This window comes from Miscanthus floridulus, chromosome 8 (genome assembly GCF_019320115.1).
Source record: "Miscanthus floridulus cultivar M001 chromosome 8, ASM1932011v1, whole genome shotgun sequence".
Taxonomy (NCBI): Eukaryota; Viridiplantae; Streptophyta; class Magnoliopsida; order Poales; family Poaceae; genus Miscanthus; species Miscanthus floridulus.
In genome coordinates, this window is record NC_089587.1 from 188,714,160 (window position 1) to 188,739,791 (window position 25,632).

General features: G+C 47.2%; 2 protein-coding genes and 1 long non-coding RNA gene across 4 annotated transcripts; 1 reads left to right on the top strand and 2 right to left on the bottom strand.

Annotated features, from left to right (window-relative positions):
- The first annotated feature begins 9,857 nt into the window (after nucleotides 1-9,857).
- LOC136474324 (uncharacterized) lies at nucleotides 9,858-14,835 on the top strand. Its single transcript, XM_066471916.1, has 7 exons — nucleotides 9,858-10,758; nucleotides 10,871-11,453; nucleotides 11,658-11,816; nucleotides 12,293-12,404; nucleotides 12,525-12,845; nucleotides 12,972-13,009; nucleotides 13,773-14,835. The coding sequence occupies exons 2-7, from the start codon at nucleotides 11,016-11,018 to the stop codon at nucleotides 14,268-14,270; spliced, it is 1,566 nt and encodes a 521-aa protein (XP_066328013.1). The 5' UTR covers nucleotides 9,858-10,758; nucleotides 10,871-11,015; the 3' UTR covers nucleotides 14,271-14,835.
- A 3,320-nt stretch (nucleotides 14,836-18,155) lies between these two features.
- LOC136474325 (uncharacterized) lies at nucleotides 18,156-19,835 on the bottom strand. Its single transcript, XM_066471917.1, has 2 exons — nucleotides 18,533-19,835; nucleotides 18,156-18,293 (listed from the first exon to the last, which is right to left on the bottom strand). Exon 1 carries the CDS (start codon nucleotides 19,703-19,705, stop codon nucleotides 18,770-18,772), a length of 936 nt encoding a protein of 311 aa, XP_066328014.1. The 5' UTR covers nucleotides 19,706-19,835; the 3' UTR covers nucleotides 18,156-18,293; nucleotides 18,533-18,769.
- Nucleotides 19,836-20,143: 308 nt separating this feature from the next.
- Nucleotides 20,144-22,561, bottom strand: LOC136474326 (uncharacterized). Of its 2 annotated transcripts, none has more exons than XR_010762898.1 (3): nucleotides 22,062-22,561; nucleotides 21,588-21,664; nucleotides 20,144-20,933 (listed from the first exon to the last, which is right to left on the bottom strand). It is a non-coding gene; the product is annotated as an uncharacterized lncRNA (long non-coding RNA). The 2 variants fall into 2 exon arrangements; XR_010762897.1 differs by having other exon boundaries at nucleotides 20,144-20,972.
- Nucleotides 22,562-25,632: the final 3,071 nt, after the last annotated feature.

Sequence of the window (25,632 nt, forward strand, 5' to 3'; positions counted from 1 at the left end):
AAGAACAAAGCATATAGATGTTCGTCATCACTTCATAAGAGATCACCAATAAAAAGGGGACATTTGCATAGAGAGTGTGGGCACCGAAGATCAACTTGCTGACATATTCACCAAGCCACTTGATGAGAAGAGGTTTTGCAAGCTAAGGAATGAATTGAACATACTTGACTTCTCCAATATGTGTTGATGCACCCCCATTATATGACATGCCTCTCCTTCGAGCAATCTAAGGTAAAAGTTGATTGGCATGGCATACATCCTTGCTAAGGACATGATTAGTGCATCTAGACATATTTCACATTTGAATAGGCTCATTCATGAAAATCAAAATGAATTTGATGCTTGTATGGTACCACTATTGCTTGTATGTTTGAAATGATCTAGTGGTAGCATATAACATGTTTGTGGGCTTGCAAACCTAGTGTTTGATTTAGAAAATGAGCTATAAGTGTTTAACTCAACATGGTACAAGATAACCCTTAATTGGAGGTGTGAAGAAACTTATCCTTGGATCAAACCGAGTTAAATATCTTTTGCAAGTAATCTAGATTGAACCCAATTGGGAAAATGATCCTTATTTCACATGGTTTCACCCCAACATATCTATAATTTGAGGTCATCTTTTATGCTAATGGTTAGCATTGATAATCCTACCCTATCTATTCCTTAAGCCTTTGTGGTCATTGATGACAAAGGGGGAGAAATAGTGTACAAAGATAGTGAAAAGACAACAAAGAAACAAAGGGGAAAGATTAAATATGACAAAGGAAGGGGATCAATTAATTTGAGCATACAAATAGGGGGAGCAAGCTCATGAACTTGTATGGTGAATTTGAATGTGCATTACATATGTTTGCTTGCATGACATACATTTTAATTTTCAATATCCATGCTTGTGTGGTGTATGCTAGTTGTAGGTTTGAATGTTGAAATGAAAAACTAGCATGCATAGGCTAAAGTAACTAGACCTATGTTCACTCTATGGGAACTAGACCCTTGCTTGTAATATTGATCTCATGAGGTATTCTAGTTTTTGTGTATGTCTAGTTACTAATGGTGCTAAGGATGGTATATTGGTGCACTCCGATTGGTATCACGCTTCATAGGTCCATCTCTTATACCTTAGCATCATTTGGTAGAAATTGTCTCCTATATTTCCTATCTAATCATATGTGCAAAGCTTCAATTCAAACTCTTAGCACATATGTAGGGGGAGCAATTGCTATCATATGGAGTTCATGAAACTTGTCCATATCCTTTACACATGGTAAATATGCTTGGGCAAGCAACATGGATTCAAATGAACTTTAATTCATATCTTTGTATAAGGTTTGTCATCAATTACCAAAAAGGGGGAGATTGAAAGCTCTAGTTTGGTTTTGATTAATTGATGAAACCCTAAGTGCTAACCTAGTTTATTAAAGTGATTATGAGATAGGTAGCACTACTCCAAGTAATGAAGCAATGGTGAAGATCATGATGATGGTGATGGCATGGTGATGATCAAATGCTTAAACTTAAAAAAGAAGAAAGAGAAAAACAAAAGGCTCAAGGCAAAGGTATAAATGATAGGAGCCATTTTGTTTTAGTGATCAAGACACTTAGTGAGTGTGATCACATTTAGGATAGATAGCCGTACTATTAAGAGGAGTGAAACTCGTATCGAAATGCGGTTATCAAAGTGCCACTAGATGCTCTAATTCATTGCATATGCATTTAGGATCTAGTGGAGTGCTAACACCCTTGATAAATGTTTGTGAAAATATGCTAACACATGTGCACAAGGTGATACACTTGGTTGTTGGCACACATGAGCAAGGGTGAAGAAGTTTGAAGTGAAATGGAGTTGGTCGCAAAGATGCTGGCGTCGGTCAACTGACCGGACGCTGGATCACCCAGCGACCGGACGCTGAAGGGCTGCGTCCGATCGTGTTGTCGGATGGCACAGTGACTAGGGTTAAGCACCGGACGCTGGTCTGTGTCCGGTCAAGCATGACCGGACACGTCCGGTCGGCAAAAGACGGTTTTGGGAGCTTACTGGAAACGACCGGACTCTGAGGTCTGAGCGTCCGGTCAACTGGACCAGAGCGTTCGGTCACCCCGATCAGTACCTAGTGAAGGGGTACAACGGCTCTATTTTGTGGGGGCTTCTATTTAAGCCCCATGGCTGGTTCTAGCTCTCTCTCTTGCACATTTTCATTGACATAGCAACCTTGTGAGCTTAGCTAAAGCCCTCCCACTCATCTCCATCATTGATCCATCATCTTTGTGAGATTGGAAGAGAATCCAAGTGCATTACTTGAGTGATTGCATCTAGAGGCACTTGATATTCATGTTGCGCTATGGATTTCGCTTGTTACTCTTGGTGGTTGCCACCACCTAGACGGCTTGGTGCAGCGGTGGAGGATCGGCATGAGTTGGTGATTGTTCGTGGCCGTCTCTGGTGATTGTGAGGGGAGTTGTACCTTCCCCGGCGGAGTGCCAAAAGGTAACTCTAGTAAATTGCTCATGTCATTGAGTTACCTCACTTGTGGGTAGGTTCTTGTGGTGTCCAATCGTGTAGACGAGGTTTGTGAAACACCTCTTAGCTGCTGAACCACCAAAGTGTTGGTCGACACAACAGGGACATAGCGTGCTGGCAAGCACGTGAACCTCGGGAGAAAATTGATTGTCTCTTGTCTTTGGCATTCTCCCGGTGATTGGCTATATATTCATCTTGTGATTGGTTCATCCCCTACACGGCGGTATAATTACCCTACTCACCTATTTACATTCTGGCAAACTAGTTGATACAAGCTCTTTAGTGTAATTAGAATTGAGAGCTTGCTTCATTATTTACATTCATCTAGTTGAGCTCTTTAGAGTAGCAAGATTGAGAGCTCTTAGTGAGTAGTTACATAGCAAGTTTGGGTGCCTAAGTAATCATTGCAACTAGAATTGTTGGATAGGTGGCTTGCAACCCTTGTAGAGCTAGAGCAAGTTTGCATTATGCTTTTTTGTCATAATAATCAAATTTTTCTAGTTGATTTGTAGATTTTTAAATAGGCTATTCACCCCCTCTAGCCATATTAGGACCTTTCAGCTGGGCAGCCAACGGGGGCGGTGGTGTGGAGGCAAGCGGGCGGGCGTCGACGGCGGGGCCTATGGAGGTGGCGCTCGTGTGAATGGAGCGGAAGCAGAGGGAAAGAGAGCGACTGTGTATTGGGTCTTCCTACACTTAGTGCGCGGATGCCGCCCGTCGGTGGAAACCCTAGGGAGGCGCTCCACCGGCCGGTCAGAAACCCTAGGGCGGGGAGGAGCAGGCGCGCGGGTGCTGGGAGGGGGCGCACGGGTGCAGAGATGGGATGCACGGGTGCGGGGAAGGGGCGTGGGCTGGCGTCGGTGGGCCAGCCTGACGGCGTCGGAGGAGAAGAGAGCGCCCAATAGCAGACAACACCCATGCGCCCTTGGTTTTATAGTCAGGATTATTTGTAGGGGCGGTTCCTGATGCGGCCGCCCCTACAAATGCATTTGTAGGGGCGGTTCCTGATCTAGCCGTCCCTACAAATGCATTTGTAGAGACTTTATTCGAACACCACTATTTTGGTTCACATATTTACTATCCTTTGCGTGGGTATAGTACATATACCCATTGATGTCATAAGCATTCCAAGATGTCACCTGTCTCGATGGCCCCTCTGCCAACCTACCGATGGTAATAGAGTCTGTGGTTTCTCCAGACGGTATGTTTTGGTCCTTCAACCATGTAGTTAGTCATTGCTTGTGTTGTTTTATGACCCAATCATCTGAACGGCCATTTCTCTCCACCATAATGATACCCAAGTGTTCATCAATGTACGGTTGCATCAGTTGTGTACTCTGCAAGACACTATAATGCGCCCGACTTTACCTCTTTGTAATCATGGTCGATGAATACTTTTCTACCACTGGTGCCCTTCCTAACCAGCCTACCCTTGTGACGAGAATTGGGTTTACCAATCCCTTTCTGTACTTATAGGTACTCTTGACAGCACTTGATGACTTCTTCAGTACTGTAACCCTCTATCATGGAGCCCTCTGGGTATGCTCGATTATACACGTATCGACTTAGAATGGACATGAACCGCTCGTAGGACCACATTTCATGCAAGTAGCAAGGGCCCAGCGCCTGTGTCTGATGAACCATGTGAATCATGAGATGTGGCATTATATAAAAAAAGCAGGAGGTAAACACATCTTCAGTTGGTTTTGTGTCTCCACCACAAATTTATGTAGGTCACTCAGCTCTTGCTTGCCAATCGTCTTCTGTGAGATCTTCGAAAAGAAGTAGCACATGCGGGTGATGGCCATTTTCAAGAATTCTGTCTTTATAGCCCTGATTGCAATAGGTAGAAACATTGTCAGCATCACATGGCAATCGTGAGCCTTATAGTATGTTATTGACAAGTCCTTCATCGACACTAGCTTCTTAACATTTGCTGAAAACCCAGTCAGGACTTTGATCCCCCTTAGGAAAGTGCATATAGCTCTCTTCTTGTCTAGTGTTAGGTTGAAGCATGCCGTGGGGCAGAGTGTATTTTCCATTAGCCTCAGGTACCGGGTGAAGCTGTGGCATCACGTTTAGCTACACCATGTCTTTTCGTGCTTTCAGACCATCCTTTGACTTGCCTGTGTCCATCAAGGTAGCAATGAGACTCTCAAAGACATTCTTCTGCATGTGCATAGCATCAATGGCATGGGGGACCTCCAAGTCTGGTCAATAAGGCAGATACTGAAAGAAGATCGATTATTTCTTGAAAAGTACGCCTTCGACAGGATGTGTGCTTCTATCTCTGTTCGTCCCATCTGGATTCTTCTTTCCATAGACGACGCGTATGTTTTCACCATTCTGTACACGTATTCTTCGTTATGACGTCTCTCCAGAGGGGGTTTAATCTCCAGGGCGTTGTCATAAAATCTAAAGAATAATTTGCTGCGGTACTTGTGACTTGTCTTTAAGAAGCGTCGGTTCCTTAGGTAAACTATCTTCTTGGATGCATCTAGGTACACCCATGTAGTACCATCCAAGCAAACCAAGCATCTCGTCTTTTCTTTGATCTGTCCAGACAAAGCAAACAACGTGGGGTAATCATTGATAGTAACAAATATTATTGCTCTACATATGAAGTCCTCCTTTCGGAATGCATCATACATCTGCTCCCCATGCCTCCATAGCCTCTCCATTTCTTGCATCAAAGGCTCGAGAAACACGTCTATATCAATGCCTAGTTGTTTAGGGCTAAAATAAGAATAGTGAGGAGAAGGTACTTTCTCTTCTAACACAACCATGTTGGGATGTTGTACATGGTCAAGATCACTGGCCATGTGTTGTGGTCGCTCATCCTCTCATTGAAGGGATTCATTCCATCGGTGCTCAAGCCAAACTATGCATTCCTTGGGTCATCGCTGAATTCTTTGTGCTTCTCATCAAACCTTTGCCACTGACTACAATCAGCCGGGTGTGTAATCTTAACATCATCCACCTTGCGCTCATCATCCCACCATGTCATGAGTGCGGCTTCTTAAGGGTTTAGGAAGATACGTCTCAAGCGGTCGGTCACTGACAGGTACCACATTACCAAGGCAGGAATTCTTCTCTGCTTTGCATCGTTACCTAATGGAGTGTCCTCTGAGGGCTGAGATTCTTGTACCACCTTTTTTGTACCATTCTTATTCCTCTTTTTTCCCGTGGTGGCTTTGTCCCCACCGTAAAGGTTATTGTTCTTGTATCGGCTGGCCCTACACCGGGAACATTTATCCAGTGACTTGAACGTTTCGCCATGAAAAAGTATACAATGGTTGGGGCATGCATGGATTTTTTCAACCCCTATTATCAATGGACTTGTGACCTTCTTCGCTTGGTATGTGTTGGTGGGAACTGAGTTTGGTTGTGGCAGCACCCATGACAGGAGATGCAATAGATCATTAAAACTATAGTCTAACCAGCCGTACTTAGCCTTCAGGATGAGCAGCTCAAGCACAAAACGTAGTAATGTCCAATGTGTTGGACAACCCTTTTCAACACCATACACAGTCTCCTTCGATGCTTTTGTCACTCTTTCCAAATTTTCTAGACCTTTCGGGCTATTTAGTAAAATCTTTGATCCAATGGCTCGAATCATGTCCTCCAAATCATCTTCATCCCCGACACGTGCTCCACCATTATTATTGGCACCACCTTCGTCGTTACCATCCCAACCACCAGCATCACCACCTTGTTCATTGCCAAACTCAAAATCCATTCGTGCATCAAGCTCTACTGAATATTGAGACAGAGATTCTATGGTTTCGTTGTCGTATTCGTCCTCATCCTCATCGTTAACAACAACCGTTTCACCATGATGAATCCACACTGTGTATTCCTCAACAAATCCTTGCATAATCAAATATGATCTGATGATAGTCACATCTATCCATGCCATACGGTTCTTGCAATCTTTACATGGGCAAATAATTATATCCTTATACTCTTTCAATGTCGTTGCATGCTTCTTTGCGGCTTTAATAAATTTATCCACCTCTTCACGGAAACTTGCCTTGAACCTTAACGAACTATACATCCAAGAGTTCCTATACTCCATCTTTTACAACAACAACAAAACAAACATTAAAGGACTACTTATTCAAATATATATAAAAATAAAACAAATTAATAATTACTTGAGAATAATTATATATACTTCAGATATATATGAATATAAATCTAATATAATTACATGAAGCATACAAACACACCATGGTAGAGGAAAATTAATTAATAGCCCATTTATCCATAAATAATTAAAATACATATTTATTAATTACAATAAACAATTTCAAAGACAACAATTAGCAACAATTATACTTACTCAATATCTTTCATACAAACCCTAGTCCAATTTCATCAAACATAAATTTACAAAAATGAAATTAATAAAAAAATCAAACCCTAGATCTAGATCCACATGCACATGAAACATCCATAAAACTAACTAATTGTTCACTAAAATCAAGAAATATGGACCAAATAAGGGTATGATCTTGTTTCCCTCCCTAATTTACCGTAGTATATTTAAAACTTGGGTCTAATTTGCTTCATAAGTAGCTCAAGCACCATAGAAGAGAGAGAGAGAGAAATAAAACTCTAATTACTCACTAACCAACTATTAAAACTTCAAAAAAAGTGTGGAATAGCATTTTCTTACCTTCTACAACCTCTCCACCAAAGGATTTGAGACCAAAATATTTCTCCCTTAGTAGAGCAATTTTTTAGAGGTGCCCAAGGCCTCTCACCTTTCTTTCACGGTTGGAGTGAGTGACCTGAGGAGAAAGAAGGTGCTGCAGCTATTTTATATGTGGGTCATTTGTAGGGACGGCTAGTGATTGAGCCGCCCCTACAAATCAGAGCTATATATACGGGGGCATTTGTAGGGGTGGCTCAATCACTAGCCGCCCCTACAAATAGCAACTCCAGGAGCGGCTAATGATTGAGCCGCCCCTACAAATCAGACCCTATTTATAGGGGCGGCTCGTATCACCAGCCGCCCCTGCTGTTCCATTTGTAGGGGCGGCTGGTGTCTGAGCATCCGAGTATGTCACTGTAGGGGTGGCTCCATCACCAGCCGCTCATATAAAAAATTTAAACCGTTACTAAAAATTGTTTTTTACGTAGTGTGCGTGGGTTAAACCATGGGGCGAGGCGGTCGTCCATCAGGCTATGGTTCTGGTACGTACCTTGGCACCAAAATTCACAAGCAACTTTGTTGCTCTTCCAGCAGTCCACACTAGTGGAGGTGTTCTCTCCGCGGTGTCAGAAGACTTTACCTTATCAGATCTCCTCCAATACCATTTCAACGTGCAGACCCACCAGTGGCATACAGACGTGAAGAACTGGACCTTTCAGATGTGCTCTAGCCCTTCCCTAGATCATGTGGTAACTTCATTACATAATGGGCCAGAGAGGATATAAGAGAAAATTACGCAGGGTTCCGTTGAAGTGGGGTCTCCATCTCCATAGGCAGTGGACTGGGGGTACACCAATCTAGCCTCAACACAGTCTTCAGCAAACTCCATCTTGTAATCCTAACAGCTGGGTAAGATAGCAAGGAGACAAACAGGAAGGACAAAATGTACTCTACAAGTGTAGGGAAGTATGACATGAGGGATAAGCCTTAAAATAGGGAAAATTTCACTCTAGTTTACTCAAGCACCTAAGCAACTCATTATATTTTCTTAAACATATTGGCAACCTAGTTACCAAATGTGATCACCTCCAACACCTTTAGAACCAAACCAACTACATCAGAACCAAAGCATCACATGCCATCCGAGCACCCAAACCAAACCATCGGATACCATCCGATTCCCAAAACTAACCAAACCAGACCCCACTAATCACAAAGAAGACTAAGCCGCTCTTGACCGTTAGCATGATTGATATATCATTTTACACTCTACAGAGGTTGAACATATTTACCCACCGGTTGTGTTCTTTCTACCACGCTAAACACTACCTATGTGTTCGGGGCAGTCACGCTACAAGGCCTTTTACAAAGCCATGGTTCCCAATATGTACACCCACTAAAGTTTCACTGATTTAGTTCCCCTCTTGTGACACACAAACCACAAACAATGTACAGAGTTGTAAACTAATTAATTGTCTAGTTCTAGAGCCATGTAGACCTCATAGTAGCACTGTTAAGTTGGGTTACTTGTACATGAACTAGTCCTTAGAATCTATAGCTTGTACTAGCACAAGCCCATGAAACACAACATATAACAAAACCATCGTAACTATCATACTTGAATGTCCATCCTGCTCATATTCTTATTCACCATGTTTCTAAAAACATTACCAACCCACATTTGCATAGATCATTAGTCAAAATTAATATAAAACCTTCCCGCCCAAGATTGCAAAGCTAAGCATGAAACTACCTAGAACAACTAAGGTTTCAAGGATAATATATATCAAGTCTAGCAAACTCTAACATAGGATTCAAGATTATGCCTCTAAATGCAATCTAGAAGTCCAACTACACTAGACATAGGGATGCCCAGGAGCCAAATGGTCATCTACGTGAGCAGTAAAGTCACTTGCATCGACTACTACTTGCCTCCTCTTTGCCCGCGCACCACCGCCTGTTGCTAACCACCACTATGCCCAAATTGACCCTTTGTCACCCGACACTCGGTCCTCCTGATGGGCGACGATCACCATGCACCTGGCGGCGGGGGATAATGAGGGAACCTCCTTGGGGAGGGTGAGAGACTAGAGCGCCCACTTGCCGGAGGATGCCACCAAATACCTCGTTGCAAATACCTTACTTGCCCATGTGTTGAGGCAGCACTGCAAGCCGCCATGGCATGGCTCGAGAAAATGAAACACGCGATGTCTTCCCTGCTCTAGCAAGCCTCACCTTCCGCGGTAGCGAGCATGCAGATCTAGTGACTTGTTGAAGGCAACAAACACGCTCATCCTAAAGGGATGAGTAGAAGAATAGCTTAGTGTGTAATTCTAATCCAGAGTGCTATAGATGAGTTTGCTATAGACTTTTTTATGGATTATTCACACAATAGTTTATCTGGATAGTAGAGAATATTTTAGACTTTATGGGCTATTTTTGAAGCATAGTTGTTCATAGAGATGGTTTGTCTTTGTTTATCTCGAAACCAAACATTGTTATACTATAAGATTTTCTTTTTGATGCACTCAAATTCACCGTAATGAAGTGAATAAGGATGAAAGTTAAACTAAATTAATTTACTCCCACTGCAATTAATTTACTGGTGGTATATAAATTAGGGAGATTTGTGGATCGAAGTGCATCCACACGAGTCCAAGTCCAGAGCAACACACAATGAAGACTCGTCGGGCCCGACCGGTACTGCCTGGGCGACAGCGGCCTCGGCCACCAAGCCCATCATCACTACCAACCACTACCAGCGCCGCTAGTCTCCGCGCGGCATGGCGCCCGCGCCGCCGCTGCCCGACCAAACCCTAGCAATCCCCGACCTCGCTTGCCTCCCGGAGCCCCGCCTCACGGGCGCAGCGTCGCCGCCTCCTGCTGTTGCTGCCAGCTTCCCCTACCTTCGTCGCCTATCGGCCCCAGCGCCGCGGAATCCAGCGGGCTTATGGCCTGACGTCGAGGAGCTTCAGCTCCACGCTACACCGACCTCGCCCTCCAGGCCTCCAGCCCTCCAAACAGCCTCCTGCAGTCCTGCTTCACGCACATCCAGATCATCCGCATTGTTGCTGTGTCTCCTCGCTCGACGGCAACTGCCAGGACGGCGGTGTCACCGACACTGGACTCGCCATCCTAGCCCAGGCTACAAGCGATTGGTCAGACTGGAGCTTCTGGATTGCGTGGGAAGTTCTGATGGCATCGGGGCCGAGTGCTGGTGCAAGGTGTGCGATGGACTGCTTGAGGCATCAACAGACCAAAGGAAAGGTGCTCAAGCTCAACTATTATGCAACAAGCAAAGTCCATGGTGCTCAGAAGCTTCTATTTCGACCCGAAAGTAGCCACATCTCTTGATACTCAAATTTGCTCAAAATCTGGTGTATTGAAATGCTCAGAATAATTTCACATTCGAGCGAGGACAGGGGGCACAGCATAATTTCTTCAGTGGTCAGAATTATGTGGTGATTTGAAGCAGAGTTGAGGACCCTAAGTTTACCCAAGAAAAAAACTGAGATTTTCCTTATGAATCTGACCAGAATGCATTTTGCCGGCACCCTGAAGAGACAAGAGAGCCATGGTCAGGTGTCTGTGTCCCTGACCTGAGTTGCTTTTTTTTTACAAAAAGTACTACTAAGTTTTTTTTTGAGAAATACTAAGTACTAACCTGGCCTGATCTGTAAAGAGTGCAGCAAGGCCATACCGTGGCCCAACAGCTGTGAGGCCCAGTCCAGCAATCCTATTTTCACAACATATAAAGCCCGGACACATCCTGCCAATCTTCCCCTCCCGCGCTCTGCAACTAACCAAGACAACGGCAAAGACTCGAAGTCGGAAATGGCAGGAGCAGAACAAGAAGCCAAGAAGATGGTCACCATCCGGCTAGGCGTCTCGTCCTGCGGCAGCACGAGCATGCCCAGCGCCAGCCACCTCCTCCCGACCCCCTGCACCGGCGAGCCCACAGCAGCCGGGGAGGCCTCGTCCCCAGCCCGCTCCAAGGTGTCGCCGTCGCGGACCGCCGCGTTCGACGCCACCGACCCCAAGACGGAGCCTGACGTCGAGGGCTCCGCAAGGAGGAACACGAAGACTCTGCACGAGATGTCCACTACTGGTGGACGCCGAGGGCGCTACGGAAGCCTCCCGACCTCCTCCTACGGCGCAGCGTCGCTTACCCTCCACCAGTCTGCCTCGCCGTCCCCGTGCATTCGCCGCGGCGACGAATACCGCGAACCGCACGGCGGCGAGGGTGCCTCCTCATCCGTCGCCCATTTACTGGTTTGCTTCCTTCTTCTTTGCTGTCCTTGGCGGGTCGAGTTGGTTCTTGATGTGGTTTGCCTTCACGGAATCATAGTTCTTGAATTGTTTATCTTGTCTTGTGTTCTGCATTGATTCTTCATCGGTCAAGAATTTTGGAGTATTGAACTTTTTTTGTGAACACCCTGCATCGGCGAGCTCACCGCCTCCTCCGGCGCCTCACAGGTCTCGAGCTCGCGGGCCGCCGCGTGCGACGCCACCGATCCCAAGCCGGAGCCCGATGTGGAGGGTTCCGCGGGGAGGAACACGGAGATGCTGCACAAAGTCTCCTCCACGGGTGGACGCCAAGGGCGCTACAGAAACCACAAGCCTCACGGCAGCGAGGTTGCAATTGTCTCCTCGTCCTTCGCCCCGTCTTCTTTGCTCCCCTTTTGCGAGTGGAGCTTGTTCTTGATATGGTTTGCCTTTACGGAATTACGGTTCTTGAATTGCTTACATTTGTCATGTTCTGCATAAATTCTTCATCGGTTAATAATTTTGGAGTTTGAAACTGTTTGTAAATCCCGTTCTAGTTAACTGACAAGTAGGAAATGTTGCCCCGAAGATTTGGGCTTGTTCTCACATCTCTGTCTGTCGATTCTAGAAGGCCAGAAAGTCAGGGCAACATTTGGTCACCAATCTTGATATCTGAATCGGTCTGTTAACTTCTGCGTTATCAAACCAAATACTGGATTATTTAGCTGCTTCCATTCAATTGTTACATGCAGCTCCCAAGTTTTTTGTATGCACTTTTGTTATTTTCTCTGTCCGTTGGAGCGCAAAGTGAATCAGAAATAGTTAGATCAAATCTACTGTTGCAGGACAAAGAGCAGAGGAGGTTGCCAGCCAGAATAGATTCTGCAAAGAGTTCTGCTATACTGGAAAACATCAGACTGCAGAAAACTAGGCAACCTTCCCAGCTGCAAAGGGGAGGTAGTCTTCTCACTTGTCTCCTTCAATCACAGATCATCGATATATTGTTCTTGCAAATCCAGCTAGATTGATGTGTCAGAGTTTCTCATCACATGTTTCTCATCAACATATGTGCAATAGGTGCTGACAGTGATTGGAGAGATCCTCAGGTCAGCGGAAAGAAGAATGAGGTTTCTTATCATCGATATTGGCAGACTGACACTGTGTCATCTCGTATATCCTCAGGTATTGGACTGGATCTCATGAAATTCATCATATCTTCAGTAAAATCTGAAATTGCGAGAATCATATATGTTGCAGCTAGTGATTCGAAACTTGAGCTCGTTGATGCATTTGAGAGTGGCACTCGTAGTACACAATTCAAGAAGCCTCTTGCTATGTCGCCACGGGAACCTGTCAGATTTCATTTACCCAGGCGTCCTTCTGTGCTGGATAGGAGAGGTAGTTATTTTTTCTTTGCAAATGCATGCTCCATAAACCCAATATCAATTATGTAGTTGACAGAATTAATCAAGTACCTTTTATGGGCTGAGCTTGCTCTTCAGATAGTTTACCTTCAACATGCAGGTGCATTAGATGCTACCAGTGAGTCAAGATTGCTCCAGGTCAGTGAAGATTATTGTTTTTAAATCTTAAAATATTTGCATTATGAGGTAGTTTATTAAGATCTATTCTGATTGAAATGGAAATTTGTATGCATTCCTTGTGCATACATGTATATTATCTGATCTTCTTTCCAGTAAGTGTACTTGATATATATATATATATATATATATATATATATATTCAGTAGCCAGCTACAAAATAAGTTATTCCGTAGCCACCTCCATTTACGATAATTTTATATACTAATTTACAATAATGTTAATACATATTTACGATAGTTGGGTTACTATAACATATGGAGATATTTACCATAACGTTACAGTAAACCACTTAGTATGAAGTTACTATAACCTCGTAAATTAACATAGTAATTATCGTAACTCAAAGTGGCTATAGAATAAGTTATTTTGTAGCCAGCTACAGGGTAGTAGTTCTATATATAGGGATATATATATATATATATATGCATGTAATGTACTAATGTCTATAACTCTTGATTACCATTCTGTTAAGTTCTTTTTCTCTCTACTACTCCCTCTGTTCCAATTCATAGTTCACTTTTGGTTTTTCGTATGTCAAACTTATTTAGCTTTGACTAGGTTTATACAAAAATGCACAAACATCTAGAACATTAAATTAGTTCCAGTCATTTCTTCATGAAATAAATTTTATTAGAGCATTTGTTTAAACCATAGATGTTTATATATTCTTTTCTAAAAACTTGGTCAAAGTTAGAGAATAATTTGTTGGTTTCCATTTCAGACACATATTGGACGCCCCAAGCATGTCTCAACATGGGAGGGCGAAACCTATCTCGCCACTCTAGGACCCGGAGGTGGTTACGGATACCCTCACCCTCCACCCTTCTACAGGTGTGAGGTCTGCTGCGAGGAGACGGCCTTCTATAGGCTCAAGTGCTGCCATACCGTGGTATGTGAGTGTTGTAGCTGCGCTTGTGATTCTGCTGAAGCTGAGAAAGGCAAAAGGTTGCAATATCGGAGAGAAAAATTGCCTAAAGTGAAGCTCGAAGGTTCAGATCTTTTCTTGTGGCAGCCATGTTCATTTCCTTATGGACAAATGTTATGGATGGCAAAGAGGACAGAGAATCACCTTCAGTATTACTTTGCACCAATTCACCAGCTTATGGACCCTAAGGTTGATCCAGTGGAGGTTTGTGCCTACGACTTCTGTCAGCAAGGACACGATGTGATATCTCTGTCCAAAACTGAGAAGCACCTTGCGCGCAATCTGCTGCGCTAGTAAACATGTTTCTCCTTGATGTAGGAGAAGAGTAACCGTATGTTACAATCAAATTGAACTTATGTCCAATCAAAGTTGATAAACAGGTGGAATCTCAGATGGTCTGTGTTGCTTGTGAATATTTTCAGCAGTTTCTGCAACCAATTCTGTTTCTCTGTTTTTGAAGAACATTAAACTCAAGTCAGTAGGTTTCATCAGTACTAAGGAGTGGTATCTTAGCCTGTACCTGTTCATTACAGCAATGCTACAGCAGGCAAAGATTCAAATTATTTAAATGCGTCCATAGTGTGACGCACTGGTAAAACTGCTGTGCTCCTCAACGGCATCCCGGGCAGATGGATTAATTGCCGTAATGGTCTTTGGCAGGGAGACCCCCTTTCTACATACCTCTTCATCATTGTTGCTGACGTTCTTCGCCGGCTACTCCATCACCCCCTCCTTGCTAATGCCATCGGGCACCCTCTCATCTGTGATGCTTCCTGTCCCGTGCTTCAGTGCGCTGACGATACTCTCATCTTTCTTAAACTAATATATTGCCCGTGCTAACGCTACGGCGACTGTAAGAGACAAGAATGGGAGAGAATGCTCAATCGTATTCCATGACAGTGTATGAGTACATATACAAGTGCCAGAGCACTCGTGGCCGTAGGCTACTAACTGCTAACCTGAAGACTCGGATCAGCTGAAGAATCGGTCCCAAACGTGACCATGACCCTATACAACAAACTAACCAGCTGATCCTTATCTATCTATAGTATGCGGAGGAATAGGTCGTTGACCCCCCCCCCCCCCCCCCTCAGTTGAAGCATCGGTCGTCCGTATGCATAAACTGTCTCTGAATTCGTTGAACAAAGTTGTAGGTAGCCCTTTTGTCATAATGTCTGCAAACTGGTGCTGAGTCGGGATGTGCAGAACTTTGAACTGGCCAAGGGCAACCTTCTCTCGCACAAAATGGATGTCAAGCTCCACATGCTTCGTTCGTCGATGGTGCACTGGGTTTTCAGACAGGTAAACTGCTGAGACATTGTCACAGTAGATTACCGTGGCCTTGTCGATGCGCACATGAAGTTCGCGAAGCAGATTCCTGAGCCAACAGCACTCTGCAGCAGCGTTGGCCACACCTCGGTACTCGGCCTCTGCGCTAGACCGGGATACCGTCGTTTGGCGCTTCGACGACCATGACACCAGAGAGTTCCCGAGGAAGACGCAGTAGCCCGAGGTCGAGCGTCGAGTGTCCGGGCATCCAGCCCAGTCAGCGTCGGAGTACACCTTGAGCTCAGTCGACGGTGTCGCGGATATCCTGATGCCGTGGTGAATTGTGCCGCGGAGATAGCGTAGGATACGCTTGATGAGATTCCAGTGCACATCATGTGGAGCCTGCATGTGTAAGCATGCTGGTTCACTGCATACGCAATGTCCGGTCGCGTTAGTGTGAGATACTATAGCCTGCCGGTGATGCTGCGGTAGAAGGAGACGTCCTCCGCAGGTTTTCCATCTGCTGCTGACAGCTTCGGCTTGGCCTCCACTGGAGTGGAGGCTGGCTTGCAGTTGGCCATCCCCGCTCGCTCGAGGATGTCCTCCGTGTACTGAGCTTGGTTGAGGAGGAAGCCGTCATCATCACGACGCACCTGAACACCGAGGAAGAAGTGCAGGGCGCCAAGGTCCTTGATGGCAAAGGCCTGGCGCAGTTTGTTGATGACGTCGTGCAGCAAGGATGGTGTCGATGCAGTGAGGATAATGTCATCAACGTAGACAAGAAGGTACGCCGTTTGAGCGCCATGACTGTAGACGAACAGGGAGCTGTCGGAGCCTGTGGCAGCGAAGCTCATGCCACGAAGGTGAGTGCTGAGTCGCTGAAACCACGCCCTGGGTGCCTGCTTGAGTCCATAGAGGGACTTGATCAGCAGGCAGACATGATCGGTCCGAGATGAGTCGATGAAGCCGGCGAGTTGGTGACAGTAGATGCGCTCGGCGAGATCGCCGTGCAAGAAGGCGTTCTTGACATCCAGTTGATTGACAGGCCATCGGCGTGTCGTTGCAAGGTGAAGCACCGTCCGGATGGTTGCTGGTTTAACCACCGGCGAGAACGTCTGGTGGAAGTCCAGGCCAGGGCGTTGAGAGAATCCACGCACGACCCACCATGCCTTGCGTCGCTCCAGCGTGCCGTCAGGGTTGAGCTTGTTCTTGAAAAGCCACTTCCCACTGATGACATTCGCATTTGGTGGCCGGGGCACAAGTGTCCAGGTACCGTTCGCCTGAAGTGCGTCGAACTCCGCCTGCATGGCTGCGAGCCACTCCGGATCGCGAAGAGCACCCCGAACCGAAGACGGCGGCGGCGTGATGGAGTCCGTCGTGGCCATGTTCACGTACTTGGGGTTAGGCAGTCGAATGCCGTCCCGGGCACGCGTGATCATCGGGTGTTGACGAGCCGGTGGTGGCGATGGAGCTATGGGTCCCGGTGTCGATGACGATGGCGACGCTGTGATGGGCACTGGTGTTGGCGTCGTAGGTGGAGCCGATGCCTCCGTTACAGGAGGCGGAGGAGGGTCGTTCGACGCGGTGGGATGTTGTCGCAAAGGTGTGGCCGCGCGTCCGGGCAGTGGAGGATCGCCTGCTTGTTCTCCGCGTGGAGGCGCTGGCGCACGATGTCGCGACGTTCGCGTTCCAGTGGGGATCTGGATCACGTCGTCGATGCATGGCTGGCATTGGTGAGCTGCCGTCGTCGATGGTGTGGCATCCTGCGCAAAAGGGAAAACATGTCTCGTCGAAATAGACGTGACGAGAGATTATAACCCGCTTGGTCATTGGATTGTAGCATTTGTAGCCACGTTGATCGAGTGGTAGGGATGAAAACGGATCGGATACGGACGGATATCACCGATATTACATTTGTTTTCATATTTCTGTCTAGATTCGGATTCGAATACGGATAGTGTCAACTATGTCGGATAGGATACGATTGGATATCGACATCATAAATATGCGATTTGAGTATTCGGATATGGATACAGTATCGGATGTTGGATATCCGGACTCGGATACGGACAGATCTCAACCCCTCTAAATGGATTCGGTTTCGAATACGGTCGGAAAATATCCGTACCGTTTTCATCCCTATCGAGTGGGTATCCGAGGGAAATGCATCGTGCAGAACGTGGTGCGAGCTTATGTGGCGCGGTTGTAGCGGTGTTGGGATAGCAAAGGCAGCCAAAGATGCGGAGGTGGGCGTACTCTGGCGGTGCACCGAACAGGAGCTCGTAGGGCGTGGCGTGTGCACGAGGGCGACATGGTCGGCGATTAAGCAGGTATGTGGACACTGCGAGCGCATCAGGCCAGAACATAAGCGGTGCCGAGGCCTGAAACAGAAGGGTACGCAGGCCATCATTCAGCGTGCGTAGAACGCGTTCAGCACGCCCGTTTTGCTGTGATGTGTATGGACATGTTAGGCGTAGAGCAATGCCGTGCGTGGCAAAGAATGCACGAGACGCCGAGTTATCAAACTCTTTGCCATTGTCCGTTTGGAGACACATGATGGGGAACCTGAAACTGCGTGCGCACAAATGCATGAAAGGAAATTAGGGTAGGGAGAACATCAGAATTGTGGCGCAACGGGAACGTCCAGGCATAATGAGAGTAATCATCCAAAATGACAAGATAGTATTGATAACCAGAATTGCTTAAAATTGGGGATGTCCAGACATCACAATGCAAAAGTTGGAATGGAAAAGCAGAAACATTATTGGAAGCACTAAATGGCAGGCGTACATGTTTGCCTAAGCGACACGCATGGCAAGTGTGACGGCTGGATTTGGTGCAGGAAAAGCCAATGGAATGGGACAGACGCCGGAGCGTATCCTAACCGGGGTGACCAAGGCGCGCATGCCAGATCGTGCTATCGGTGGAGGCGAGGAGAGCTGTTGCAGGGCGCGCCGGAGTTGCTGCAAATGGTGCCGAGGAACCCTGGATGGGATAGAGATCTCCTGAGGAATCACATCGGAGGAGCGCCATCTTGGTACGGAGATCCTTAATGGAAAAACCCCAGGGATCAAATTCAACAGATACTGAATTATCACGGGTTAGAGCGCGCACTGAAATCAGATTCTTGACAATTTGAGGGGCAATTAAAACATTGCGAAGTTGCAAAGGAAAAGAGGAAGGAGTAGGGATGGAGGCATGGCCAGTGCATTGTGTGAGAAGAGACTGGCCGTTGCCAACAATAATATGACGGTGAACAGGAGTGGAGGGGACAGAACTGAGGATACCGGAGTTCGACGCCATGTGAGCCGTGGCACCCGTGTCGAGGAACCAGTCACTGCCGCTGCCACTATTGGTGTTGATGGACATGCCGTTCAGGGCGGAGTAGAGCCCGGCCGGCAGTTGGCCCTGAGTGGTGGCGTGGAAGGCGGAATCCTGAGATGGCGGTGATGCGGAGAGCGCGGCCATGGCTTGTGGAGGGTGGACGCCGGGCCGGGAGCCGAGAACGCTGGGCCACCAGGCGTTCATGGGCCACGCCTGCACAACGCCCTGCCACGGGTTGTAGGCCGTACTCCACGGCGGTGGTGGCGCGCCTGCGTGCGGCGTGGGCTGGGCACCGGAGGAGGCGCTCTGGCCGCCGGAGGTGTTCTGGCGGTTGCGGCCATCCGACGCCTTGCGCTTCTTGCGACGATAATTGGCACCAGTGGTGGGTGCCTGTGGTTGAGACAGGGACGGGCGACGGGCTTGTTCGCAGGTGAAGTGGTGGCGGCCGCCATGAGCGCCGTCTGCGCCTCCATGTGCTGGGAGTGCCTCATGCGATGTTCCTCCTGCAGCAAATAGGATTTGGTGTAGAGGAATGTGAGCGGGGGAGACATGGTGGAGAGGACTGCAATGGCCTGACTAAACTTGTTGTTCAGGCCACGCAGAGTGTTGATGACGAGCGCCGGGTCGGAGACGGCGGCGCCGCAGTCGTAGAGGGTGTCGGCGAGGCGCTTGAGGCGGCCGCAGTACTCGCTGATGTTCATGTCGCCCTGGAACAGGCTGTGGAACTCCTGCTGAGCGTAGACGGCGCGTTGCAGGCTGTTGTCGAGGAACTGGCTCGTGATCGCCGTCCACGCGGAGTAGGCAGTGGCGCGCGGCCGGTTGACGTCGTTCCAGATTTCCTTGGAGACGGTGGAGTAGAGCCAGGAGACAATGCAGGAGTCTACCTGGAGCCACTCCGGGTCATCGATCATGGCGGCGGCGTCGACGGTGCTGTCGATGTGGTTGACGAGGCCGAATTTCTGGAACGTGAGTTCAAAGAAATTGCGCCACTGCCGGAAGTTGCCGTCGTCGGAAGAGAGGACGACGGGAACGTGGTTGCGGATGTTGATCAGCACAAGCGTTGAGGCAGCTGGAGGAGCAGGGTCTGCTGGGCCAGCAAACGGGTTGGACGAGGAGGAACCCGACGGACTCGCCATGGCAGGAGCAGTGAGAGAGTTGGGGCAACGGAAGTGGTGTTGGATCAGGGGTAGACTGATACCATGTAAGAGACAAGAATGGGAGAGAATGCTCAATCGTATTCCATGACAGTGTATGAGTACATATACAAGTGCCAGAGCACTCGTGGCCGTAGGCTACTAACTGCTAACCTGAAGACTCGGATCAGCCGAAGAATCGGTCCCAAACGTGACCATGACCCTATACAACAAACTAACCAGCTGATCCTTATCTATCTATAGTATGCGGAGGAATAGGTCGTTGACAGCGACAAACCATATTGACATCTTAGAAGAAAGCAGCATGCCATGTAAATAATAATAGTCTCAATTTAGTTCCTAAAATATTTCCAAAAACAGCACAAAAAAAATATTGATACAATTAGGATCCGATGCAGCATAGTATTTGTCCACATAATGGATGAGTAATCAGCCACTTTCCATATCATGAATCCTAATCATGTTTTATGCTTAATGCAAGCCGAAACAAGAATTTTATCAGTATTGCCATAAGGACCAAATGGCCAGGACCATTGTTGTGTGAAATGATTCGGCACTTTTGGCCATGGATGCTCGCGATCAGCCAGCAGTCTACAATCAGGCAACAGAAAAGACTCGTCTGAATTGCTTGGTTCAATTGCTCGAAATCAAATTTGCAGCACAGATTTTGATATATCCCACTCCGGCACCCTCGCAGGGCAAACCTAAGCTAACCTGCACACATATAAAAAAACTATAGGAGGACGTGCGTCGCGGAGGAGTCCGGTAGCCGCTGCCGAGTCCGCATTCGCATATGCTCCTTCCTCCTCTGCCCTGAGGTGGAAAATTAGTTTAATCAACTCACTCCCTAGCATATTGAGGCTTATATATATGTAAAAGACCGAGAGCAAATCAGGGCAGGCCAATGTCATCTCATCTCCAATCTCAATCTAAATAATTCACAGCTACTTACATGTTGCCATGTTGGACTTTCAAAGGAAATGCGGTATAGTTGCATTACAAGCTACAGTATTAGATGGCAAACATTGAAGCAGTCCAGAAAAAAGAACATTTACGTTGTTGGATTTCAGACCAAAGAAGTGTTCTAAACCTGCTATCTCATTCAGAAATTCAGATTTAGATGCCGAGACACAAAAATACATAACTGGCAATCTTGGGGACGAATGAAGGCACCCACGCAGCCGACACACTGCTCGTAAATTTTAGCAGGCTGCCACCAACAATCAAGGTTCTTGTGTGAAATTTCACCCTAAATTGTTAGTATGAGAACCATGAAAAGATATCCACCATCTGTCGGTATAAGCAGTTCAGAACAGAGGTTGTATGTAACAGGTTAGTTCAGGCATTCATGAGAAACGGTGATGGGGATTCGTGTATGTGATCAGACCAGTGTTTTTTTATTATCATCCAAGATTTGCATGCAGTACGGTCACTAAACAATTAACACAAAGACAAAACTATAATGCTGCAAATCTTCAGGATTCTTACTAAGCAACATACAATTGGACACAATGTCATTTTTTTTAAATCTGACAAGTGGAAAGTTTGCAAAGGTCAGTGATAATACATGTAGAATTTGTCAGACCATGATACATTATAATATAGAACAAGAGGAAAGTTTACAGGCTCAGAACTATATATGAATCCTGCTGCACAGATATTGTATCGATCAAATTCGACAAAAGGAGCTATGTGATGCATGAAGTAATTAAGGATCCTAATGGCTAATACTTAATTGGCTTGTTTCTGAATCATTCAGAAATTCCTACAGCTACCGTTGCTTCATACTACAAACTGTGCACAGAGGGTATACAACACCACGAAAAGGGGAGAAAAAAGAACAGAAGAGAGGAGCAGGACAAACCGTGTCCCAAATCTGGATGTCATGGATGGCCTCTCAATATCCAGTAATTTTGCACCACATCCTCTGGGTCAACTAATCTGCACACACGACATGAAAAATGAACTAATTACTTGCAAGATCAAAGCGAAACAGTACTGCATTTCCTATATGGATGAAACAATGGAGGAAGCAAGACCCAATATTCCAGACATAATATCAAGTGCTAGATTCTAGAGTTGCAGAAATTGCTAAAATTTGTAGTTTCATGTACAGCTAGAATCTCTGTACGGGTAAGTGTATTCAGTCACAGGCATTGCGTCAGACACCATGAGGGCAGCAACTTAAGAACAACCGTTGTATTGAGATGTTATTACCAGACGAACAGGGCCTAATAACACAGCAACTGAAACACCATCTTGCATCATCCAGAACACTAATTACATCTACTACATCTAGCATGCAAGAAAAAGCACAATAAGGTTGGTGACGTCGTACATCTTCTTGTGCCCCAGCGCCATGAGTAGGCGGTCGGCGACGAACTCGATGTACTGGCTCAAGAGCCCGCCGTTCATTCCGACCAGTGCGATGGGGAGCGCGTCGCAGACGAACTCGCGCTCGATGTCGACGGGACTTATCGAGCTTGCCGCGGCGGCCGCCGGCTGGCTCTCGGTAGATGGAGCCTGGCCCGGCGCTCGGCCTCCCTCGCGCGGCCCTGCGCCCGCAGGTGGTGCGCGGCCATCTCCCTGTGCTAGCGGCAGGAGGCCCCGCGATGGGCGACTCCCATGGCGGCGGCGGCCCTTCCCACCGGCGGCGGCGGCTCCGTGGTGCTGGGCGGTTAGGGTTGGAACCCTAATCCCTGGTGCTGGGCGTGGGGGAGAGGAAGAGTCGGCAAGGTGGGATGAGGTTCGGCACTCGTTCGAGCGAAAAAAAATACGGAAAAAAAGCAACCGAGGGAGCGAGGGAGCGAACCTCGGCTGCGGGGCGCGGGCGTGGGATCTAGGCGCGGGGGCGGGCGTGGGAGGGCGAAGGAGGGCCATTCAATTTGGATGAGTAACGAGAGGTGCATTCATATGTACGGATGTAGCATAAGTCATGACGGTAGAGTAGACATTTATTATGTGGTTGTAGATTTATTCTAACTGATGTATTATAAGAGTATATAATATATATATATATATATATATATATATATATATATATATATATATATATTATTAGTAGTAGTAAAGCCATCATTCAAGCTAAGCAAATCCTGGAGATCTTTGAGGAGGCAACGGGCCTTTCTATCAACTACCACAAGACCACCTTCCTCCCTATCGGTGTACCCGCTAACACGGCTCTATCTCTTGCCAACATATTCGGTACTACGGCCTCCTCATTTCCTCAAGCTTACCTTGGCCTCCCCTTATCCCCACATAAAATCACTGTGGCTGATTGCCTGCCTTTAATTTCTTCTTGTGATAAGCATCTCGCTGGTTGGCGTGCCTCGCTGCTCAACAGAGCTGGTCGTCTTACCCTCTCCACTGTTGTCCTTAGCTCTGTCCCTCTACATTACATGTCTGCAATTACATCCCCAAAACTGTGATCAAGGCCATTGATCGACGACGCATAGCTTTTTTATGGACGGGTGATGATGTCTGCCATGGCTCCAAATGCCTGGTTGCCTGGGAGAACGTTCAGGCCAGCAAAGAGGCTGGTGGCCTCGGAGTAAAAGACTTACATCTTCAAAACCGATGCTGCTCATGAAGTTCATCAACAAACTATTCTCTGGCGAGCCGGTTGCCTGGAAAGAGTGGATTCTTCGCGATGCAGCGGCCTTCAACGCTCCTCTCAACGGTACCCACGGTTATCTCTGGACGATCATCAACGATGAGCTCAACACCTTTCGGTCCATTACCTATGTTAATATTCGTGACGGCTCATCCACCTCTTTTTGGTTTGATCATTGGCTTCCTGACGGCCCCATCTGTTCTTCCCATGCTGCCCTCTTCTCTCACACTATTCGGCCTAAGGTTTCGGTGCAAAATGTTTTCCAGAACAGGTTTGAATTGTGCCTCAGGCCAAGGCTGACCAACGCTGCTAGTGCCCAGAGAGCTAACCTTTTGTCTAGCTAGCAGGAAATTAGCCTCAGGGAAGGTCCGGATATCAGACTGATGAAATTGACTGGGAAGCCGTACACCTCAAAAGTTGCTTATGCTGCTCTCGACCGAACGCAGGGCACGCCAGACATGCATGGTCGACGTATTTGGGCGACTCGGGTCCCAAATAAGGTGAAAGTATTTGGGCGACGTATTTGTCCCAAGGTTTTAAATCTCCGGCTATAGCGTCGCCCAAATAAGGTAAAAGTATTTGGGCGACGTATTTGTCCCAAGGTTTTAAATCTCCGGCTATAGCTGTCGCTATAGCCGACTATAGCTGCTCAACGCTGATCAAGCTATTTGGGTTGATGTACAACTTAGCGGCTATAGCGGGCTATAGTCTCATTTAGCTCAGCTATAGCTGTTTTAGAGATCATCCGCTAAATACCTTTAGCCGGAGATTTAAAACCTTGATTTGCCCTCGACCGTTGCCTGTGAGCGTGCCCCCATGGCTGCCGCCGGCGATGCTCCCACCCAGCGTCCACCAGCTGCCACCCCCAAGCCTCCACACGCTAGATCCAGGTACTCCAGCCCCAGACCCACCATCACCCAGCAAGCACCACCCTCCCCCACCCACTGCGCCGCCTCCGTGGCCGCCCCCACCCACTGCACCACCTCCGCGGCCGCGGCTTCAGTCCGTCGTCGTCCCAGGCGCTGCGGCAGCTACTCGGGCGGGCCCCAACGCCTCGACTTCCAAGCTCCGGGCTGCAGCGGGCAAGATGGTGAGCTTCCGATTTACTGCTTCCTCACCAGCCAAACCGTCTGCCATTCCTCCTGCAGCGCCAAGCAAACAACAAAATCCTGCCTCAGATCCGCATCCGCTCCGGCCACAGCAATGGTCAGCTCGTTAAGCCCTAGGGATCATCTAAGTGAAGATAGGAGGGTGAATCCCGCTTCCTGGTTGATTCAAATTTGGCCTAAAACACGAGTCAGGAGAGGGAGACAGTGAGAGAGGGAGATGTATGTAGGTGTATCTCATCGTCGGCTTTGGAGGATGACGAGCCGTCCATGGCGTAGTCGTGACAGGGTAGTAGAAGCAGTAGCGTCCGGCGTGGTGTAAACGTCCGGCGTGGCGCAGAGGCGCCGGTGGCGGTGGCGAAGGCGATGGCGCTTCTCGTCGTTTACAGCTCCTCCTTCTAGATTGAACTGGGGTTAGGGCATCACGGTGGGGCTGGTGGCTGCGGTGAATCTCGTGTCATGTGCCCCAGCCCCCACCGTTCTTTTAATAGTGATGCGCGACGGGGCCCATCAGCCACTTAGAACCGACTAAACGCCCCTGATCAGGGTGCGGATCAAGAGCTCAATTGGACGTTGGGCCAACTGGTGGAGATCATCCTAACATTCTCCCCCTTGATCTCATCTTATGACTTAAACTCAACCTTCTTTTCCTTTTTTCCATTCCATCACAGATCAGTGCATATAGTGTGCCTCATCGTTATGGTCAGTTGCCATTAGATTTAGTAGCTACAATGCACCTCTCTATTTTGAAATAGATACTCAACTATGCCCTTAGTATCCAGAAATCATAGGCTTTCCTGTAAACCCATGTCGACTGTGTGTTCTCTGAACGCACTAGGTGGTAAGCCTTTGGTAAGTGGATCCACAAGTACTTACTCGGTACTTATGTGCTTAATGCTTTTAAAATGATTCTGGATTTTCTCCTTTACAACATATAACTTAGTGTCAATATATTTGACAGCACACTTGACCTGTTGTCTTAAGAGTTAACTTACTTTAAATGGTTATTGTTGTTGTCTACCATTGTTAAATCCGGATATAAATTTCTTTAATCTTCTTTTGCCTGTTCCTTAAGCCTCATATCAAGCTATACTATGATATGCATCACTGATGACACCATAATTGTTTCTTTGGAGCTTTTCTACAATAATACTCTAACTGCGAGTGTTAGCAACTGTTGTGGATTTCAC

Coding starts and splice junctions, on each gene's coding strand:
- LOC136474325 (XM_066471917.1), bottom strand. CDS start 19,705: ATGGCGAGTCCGTCGGGTTCCTCCTCGTCCAACCCGTTTGCTGGCCCA.
- LOC136474324 (XM_066471916.1), top strand. CDS start 11,016: ATGGCAGGAGCAGAACAAGAAGCCAAGAAGATGGTCACCATCCGGCTA. Junction 11,817..12,292: donor ACAAGCCTCACGGCAGCGAG/GTTGCAATTGTC, acceptor CTACTGTTGCAG/GACAAAGAGCAGAGGAGGTT. Junction 12,846..12,971: donor TTCTGTGCTGGATAGGAGAG/GTAGTTATTTTT, acceptor TTCAACATGCAG/GTGCATTAGATGCTACCAGT.